This window comes from Anopheles maculipalpis, chromosome 3RL (assembly GCF_943734695.1).
Source record: "Anopheles maculipalpis chromosome 3RL, idAnoMacuDA_375_x, whole genome shotgun sequence".
In the NCBI taxonomy this organism is placed as follows: domain Eukaryota; kingdom Metazoa; phylum Arthropoda; class Insecta; order Diptera; family Culicidae; genus Anopheles; species Anopheles maculipalpis.
This window is the reverse complement of record NC_064872.1, coordinates 89336955-89343154: the sequence shown is the minus strand read 5'-3', so window position 1 is coordinate 89343154 and position 6200 is coordinate 89336955. Positions and strand designations below refer to the sequence as shown.

Genomic DNA, 6200 nt, shown 5'->3' with positions numbered 1-6200 from the left:
AGCAGAAGATGAACAACGTTACAACAAGTGATGGGTACCTTGTAATGTGTAACTATTTATGGTACATTTTATTTAAACTTTGCTTAACATATTTCAGAAGCACTTTGCAAGCTTAAAAGAAGAAGTATGTCATGGAAAACATTTTCTCCCATAAGCTCCTTTCCAATTGCATGCCAATGTTTTAATATCCTATCTCAAGGCACCTTTGATCATACATTATCCAGTAAGAAGGTCCAGTCCATTAAACATATCAAGATGAGTGTGTTGTAAACCCAACGTCATAGGTTCGAATCTCGCGATGAAGAAGCTACCCCAAACACATCAGCTATTTAGAAAGTTTTTTAAACTATTTCCACGAACAAATCAAACAACTAAAACGAATCTCCATTGTGTGACCAAAAGCATCCGGAAATGGCCACCCTTTAAACCTTTCTTATAATTAATTATACCTAATGTATCCACCCCGCGTATCACTTTAATCAGCTTTACCTTAATAAACCCATAAGCATCCCATAACAATTATCATAAAAAAGGTGCCTCACGCACAAGAATCAAACATATTTGTGCTGTTGACCTTTTTTGTATGTGTGTCGGCATCCTTTAGCCTACGAAAAGCAATAGTCAAAACGGAAGCTTCGATACAAATCGGGCCCTTTTATTCGAGCTCAAACCCGTCGCTGCCCACACGGTGCATAATTGGGCGCTAATGCTGTGAGCCCATTGTCGAGTCTCGCCAGAGTCTCGGCTCATAATTCATAGCTCACCGGGGCTGTTCGCTTTGCTTGTGCCAGGTCTTGTCTTTGTTGAACTGAAACTACCCAACCACCTAGTGGGGGCACCTAGGAAGCAGGGTTTGTTGTTTGTGTGAAAGAGAAAAGCTTCCAGCAAGTCTCAACAGCTCTTCACTTCATCCTACGGCTGGAGATGTGAAGGAGATGAAAAAAAACCTTTTTTTGTATCCGTTTGTAATGAATGTGCGACTTCTCCCCCATCCCCCCGTACTCCCCTCCCCCCTCCCTACCCTCCTTCCCTGATCACATCAGTATGCAAATGAGCAAGGAACATAATGAACACATCCGCTACAACAAACGCTGCAGAAGCACTGTAGCGGGTCGTTGGGTAGAGTCGGACGCAACGGTTTCGCAGTTGCATATCGGCGGGTGCATCATTAGCGTTAGGGTGGGCTTGGGAATAAAAAAAACGAGTCCCAAGTTTTGGGGTTCAATGGGGGAACGTGACACTGATTGGAATCCGGATCATCAAAGTTAAGGCAAATTTCCCCCACACATACAACTCGTGGTCCACGCGAATGAATTGTGATTTATTGGACATCCTATTGAGGCGTCGAATGAATGTTAACAAAACTATTTTATTTTATACGGTTTTTATTCGTATCGTTTCAGAACCATGGGCAGTACAGGCTACACGTGCATAAGGCGGACATTTTGCTCCTTCAACATCCTCATATGGGTAAATGTTAAAATGTCATTTAAATTGCTGAACCATTTACTAATCTTTTGATAATTCTCTCTGTCTCTATGCAAAGCTCTGCGGCAGTGGATTTCTAGCGATAGGCGTGTGGCTTCACTTTGCCTATCCAGGGTATGCCACACTGCTGCCTGACCATGCGGTACTCAGTGCCGACTGTATGTTCATAACGGTCGGTGTGATCAGTTTCGTGATCGCATTTTTCGGATGCTGTGGCTCTTGGTTCCAGTCACGATGTTTTCTCGTTATAGTGAGTCTTTTTTTTATAAATAATTGAATCACAACGCCTAAAAGTATGCAAGTAATACAGTTCGATGAAGCACAGATTGCATACTCGTAGGCCCATTCTAAATAAATTCTAAATAATCATTCTGTCTTTTCCACTATTTTTCCCAGTACTTTACACTGGTGGTACTATTGTTCCTTAGTGAGTTCTTGCTCGGTTCACTAGCATTTGTGTTCCGTGGAGGTATTGGGCGTATGTTGACGCAGGAGCTGAAATATGGCATCGAGAAGCACTACAACGTGTCGGATCGTGGCGGTTTCTTAACGCCTTCCGTTGCCTCTATATGGGACAATCTACAGGTGGATGTAAGTTGATAATATTTCGCGCTCATTTCGGACATTAATTCTATCGGGATTGTTTTACTTATTTTCTACAGCTACAATGCTGTGGTGTATCGTCATACGAAGATTGGTACGATATCAGTGCATGGCCCGGCGAGCGATGGGTACCACAGTCGTGCTGTCGCGCGCAGTACGGAGCAATGTTTTCGGAAGGATCTGGCGACGAGCTAGCGAACGTTGACTGTCGAAAGTATGGGCATGAAAATCTTAATCTTAGTGAAGAATGGTAGATAGCTCTCTTTTTATTCCCTTTTCCCTTCCAGAGCGGGAAATCCTACACTCCTATGGGATAAGAGCTGTGGACAGATTCTACAGATGTGGTTCGTCCAGCGACTACACATAGTGGGAACAGTTGTGCTGGTGATAGGCTTCCTACAGGTTAGAAAGGACATTCAATTTTCCAACTGAAAAAGCTTTGGTTTAATCACAAAACATTCTTCCTTATTCTAGCTCTTCGGTCTAATATCATCCATGCTGCTGTTCTGCACTGTCAAACATAAACGATCCTCAAAAACCTACAAATCCTACTCACCTACCGTTGATACGACGCTCAATCGTAACGGCACCAGTGCCACCTACATGGACGACTGACTGTATGGCTGAGGATGGTCAGGATTTGGTGGATTCTCCTCCCGCTCCCAACAACCACCACCATGACCTTCCATGCGAAACACAGCATCACACCCAATAGAACAGCAATACTCACCAGTCTGTCTCGAGGTGGGAAGAAGCACGTACCCCAATTCGGTGAATAGTGATTAAAGGTTGTATGTACGTACACGACCAAGGACGTGTGCACGTGTGATTTTTGCTAGCACATAGTATCAATCTGTGTGCCTAATGATTGTGCCAAAAAGAAAAATCAGTAATCCTCAAACGAAGCAAACGAAAAATCCCCATAACAATCCACTAAAGTTGATCGATACGCGTGATTTGCGCGCATAAGGTAGGCCAACCAAAATGGAAGTTATATAGTAGTACGACGATGGAAAACGGATGCACGATGTTGGTCGATGGGGTGCGCTAGTGTAGAACGTAGAATACTGCACAGTTTTATTTATACACTCAGAGTTTAGGATTAGGGCATCCTCCGGGCCACCGCAGAGCATCATTCCGCGCAACTGCCTACCAAAACTACCAAAACAACTCAAACTACCTTGTAGAGGAGCGATAGAGACGCAGAGAGAGAGAGAGAGATAGAGAGAGAGAGAGAGAGAAAGAGAGAGAAAGGTAGGAACTCCTCGTATAACGACACGCAGACATTCCCGAACGATTACTCAAAAATTCGCATAGTAGAACGTTAAGTATATACAGAATGAATAAATTACACTACGGAAACCGTGACGCGAGCTTCACTTCTTTTTCGCATCCTCGAGGCCAACCAGCACGGCACCGATTTGATTGAGCCGGTTAAGGACACTCTTGTTTAGATTAACGATCGCTCCCTTGGGCACTTTCTGCAAAAGAAAAGAGACCGCCATTAGCGTCCCATTTTATCTCCCGGAAAGGAAAAGTGATGACATACCTCAACGACTGCATTGAACACATTGGATAACTGCTCGACTATTCCAACGAAGCCTCTGTACAGTGGCTCATCTTTGACGTCATTTCCAAAATAATCCTTCGGGTGCGTTTGATCGACTAGCGCTGGAACCTAAAACGACGTAGCGATGAGAGAGAATTAAGACACATTTTTTGGGCTTCACGTTCTACGGAGCCTGCATTACATTGCCCTTGTCGACGAACTTTTTCTGCACATTCTCCAACTTTGTCAGTATGCTAGAATCGAAGTCTTCTTTCTCCAGTTTGGCCTCACGCATTGCAGGTTGTTCGTTTGATAGTAATCCATAAACCTACAAAGAGATCGTGAGATGTGTGTTTTTAAAAACCTTCTTTCTCAAACACCAACTAGATCGCGTGATCATTAAACTCAAAAAAAAAGATCATTCAAGACTTACCTTGTTGTTTCCGACGTAGGTCACTGTATTCAGCAGCTCACGGTCAGCTTGAATTTTTGCCTCCGCATCGTCTGTACGGTGGGGCCCAGGTAAGGGCAAACACTGGAGATGATTTACGAGCGACAAAATGGAGATCACCATCAACACGCACGTTTGAGAACAAACCACCATGATGGAGTTACACTTCCTGGAGTGTTTTCAAATTAGCAAGAATCCAATTAAAAGCTTCCAAAAATTGCTTAAATCGTTGCTTTACACCAAAAACCACCTTACACACTTAGGCCTGTTCGATCAAACTGAGAGTGACTGACGTGAATCACGTCTAGGATCACGTCCTACCGAATGCATCTCGCTTGCTCGTGTATTGGGGCCCCAAAAATTTCCACCTCTACCAAAAGCACAAGTTTTCGGCTCGTTTCTCCAAAATCTTCACCACGAGGGGGAAAAAATAAAATCGGCGACCAATATTAGCTAACGGCGTGGAGAAGGAGATCACAATGCGTTCCATCGACGGATGCCCAAGGCACTCGCGTTGGTCGATTATCTAACGCGAAACGCAACCGCAACACTCGCACTTGGTATGCGCATCAACAATGGCCTATCGGGCGGGAGAGGGAATTAAAGTTTGCAGATGATGATGTTTGGGTTTTCCATCAATGCTCGAGCCAAGCTGCCGCGTTGTTTGTTCGATGATGATGGTGATGATGATTTGCGCGGACCGGTGGTACCGGCATTGGACATCGGAGTGGGGTGGGAAAGTGCATCTGTTCGTGCCCTCGATTTGTTATGCGGAGTTGGGACAAGATGCAGTTTTTCAATGTTTTGTGGCCGGTTTTCGGGTCACGGTGTGGGTACAATTTATTCAATAATAACATTCGTTTTGGTTTTTTTGGGCTTTTGAACTCCAGCTGATAAAAATGACTGGTGCAGGAATCAATCCAGAAAAGATGACGTTCTGCTTACCACGGCCGTTAAAATACACAATTCCCTATGACTTAGCACCCTATGACTTGGCGGTATATTTACATAAAATTGACCTGTTCTCTAATAAGCTAATAACGTTAACAAAAACTACATCTTATCGCCTCAAACCAACCAAACCAGCACCAACATCGTTCAGCTTTTCGTTGGCTTGTTTCTTCAGTCCACCGAGCAGCTTCTTTGGTGCCTGTAAAACCGAACAGAAGAAATGCAATCCAACTACAATCGCTTGCATCGTGAATTTATGCATCTTACCGCTATCACCGAGTTGATGAACATGTTCACCTTGGCAGTTGTTTCCACCAGTGGTTTCGTGATGAAATAGAACTGATCGCCCGTGTTGCCGTACTTGTCCGATTCCTTGATGTGGTCGATAATGGGTTCAGCCTACAATAAAATGGTAAGATTTAAAGTAACAGGTTACACAGATACAATTTTCTTGCCAAACAAGCACCAAACTTACATCGAAAAAGCTTTTAACTTTCTGCTGCAGATTGTCGTATTTGCTGTAGATGTTGGAAGGGAAGTTGTCTACCTCCTTGTGCGCATTGTCCTGATCTGGTGGGTTGTCATATATTTCTAGTGCGGCCACCTGAAAAAAGGGCGAAAGAGCGGACATTAGCTTCCAGATATCCGATATTCTGCACCGCACCGAGCAGAATGTTCAACTTGTGGCCTTACATAAGTATTGCCCACTTTGGACACATGCTTCAATTCCTCGTCGTACTTTTTGTCGTGGAATTCGCCCTCATCGTGCCCACCACCTCCAAAGGGTGCTCCATTCACCATCAAGAATGCACCCACAAGCGACAGCATAACAGTCGATCGTACAATCATTTTTCTTTGGTAATCCTTGGCTGTTTGTAGAACACTACTGTTCCTATAAGAATAAGCTTAATTTAGTAAGATCGTCCCACTATTTACACAACTACACAGTAAAACCTTTTAACTTGACCGATCAAGTTACCGACTATCTAAGGGCTCTTAGTAGCTTGATCGAACGTTTCGAACTGGCTGACTGCGCGGTTGAAACTGAAAGTAAAAAGAACGCACCAAGCACTCTAGAGCTTCAAAGTCGCGCCATCACAACCACTACCACGCACTCTTCTCACATTCATACAATCCTCACCAAAAAACATCTAGAAA

General features: G+C 43.9%; 3 protein-coding genes across 3 annotated transcripts; 1 reads left to right on the top strand and 2 right to left on the bottom strand.

Moving 5' to 3' along the window:
- The first annotated feature begins 1398 nt into the window (after positions 1 to 1398).
- LOC126562750 (tetraspanin-9) lies at positions 1399 to 2735 on the top strand. The gene is made up of 6 exons (XM_050219328.1): positions 1399 to 1470; positions 1547 to 1738; positions 1885 to 2079; positions 2151 to 2305; positions 2379 to 2493; positions 2566 to 2735. Exons 1-6 carry the CDS (start codon positions 1408 to 1410, stop codon positions 2704 to 2706), a joined length of 861 nt encoding a protein of 286 aa, XP_050075285.1. The 5' UTR covers positions 1399 to 1407; the 3' UTR covers positions 2707 to 2735.
- Positions 2736 to 3467: 732 nt separating this feature from the next.
- LOC126563134 (uncharacterized) lies at positions 3468 to 4281 on the bottom strand. The gene is made up of 4 exons (XM_050219758.1): positions 4074 to 4281; positions 3843 to 3968; positions 3641 to 3769; positions 3468 to 3572 (listed from the first exon to the last, which is right to left on the bottom strand). The coding sequence occupies exons 1-4, from the start codon at positions 4242 to 4244 to the stop codon at positions 3468 to 3470; spliced, it is 531 nt and encodes a 176-aa protein (XP_050075715.1). The 5' UTR covers positions 4245 to 4281.
- An 870-nt stretch (positions 4282 to 5151) lies between these two features.
- LOC126563165 (uncharacterized) lies at positions 5152 to 5891 on the bottom strand. Its single transcript, XM_050219789.1, has 4 exons — positions 5736 to 5891; positions 5518 to 5646; positions 5310 to 5441; positions 5152 to 5241 (listed from the first exon to the last, which is right to left on the bottom strand). Exons 1-4 carry the CDS (start codon positions 5889 to 5891, stop codon positions 5152 to 5154), a joined length of 507 nt encoding a protein of 168 aa, XP_050075746.1.
- Between the last annotated feature and the right edge of the window lie 309 nt (positions 5892 to 6200).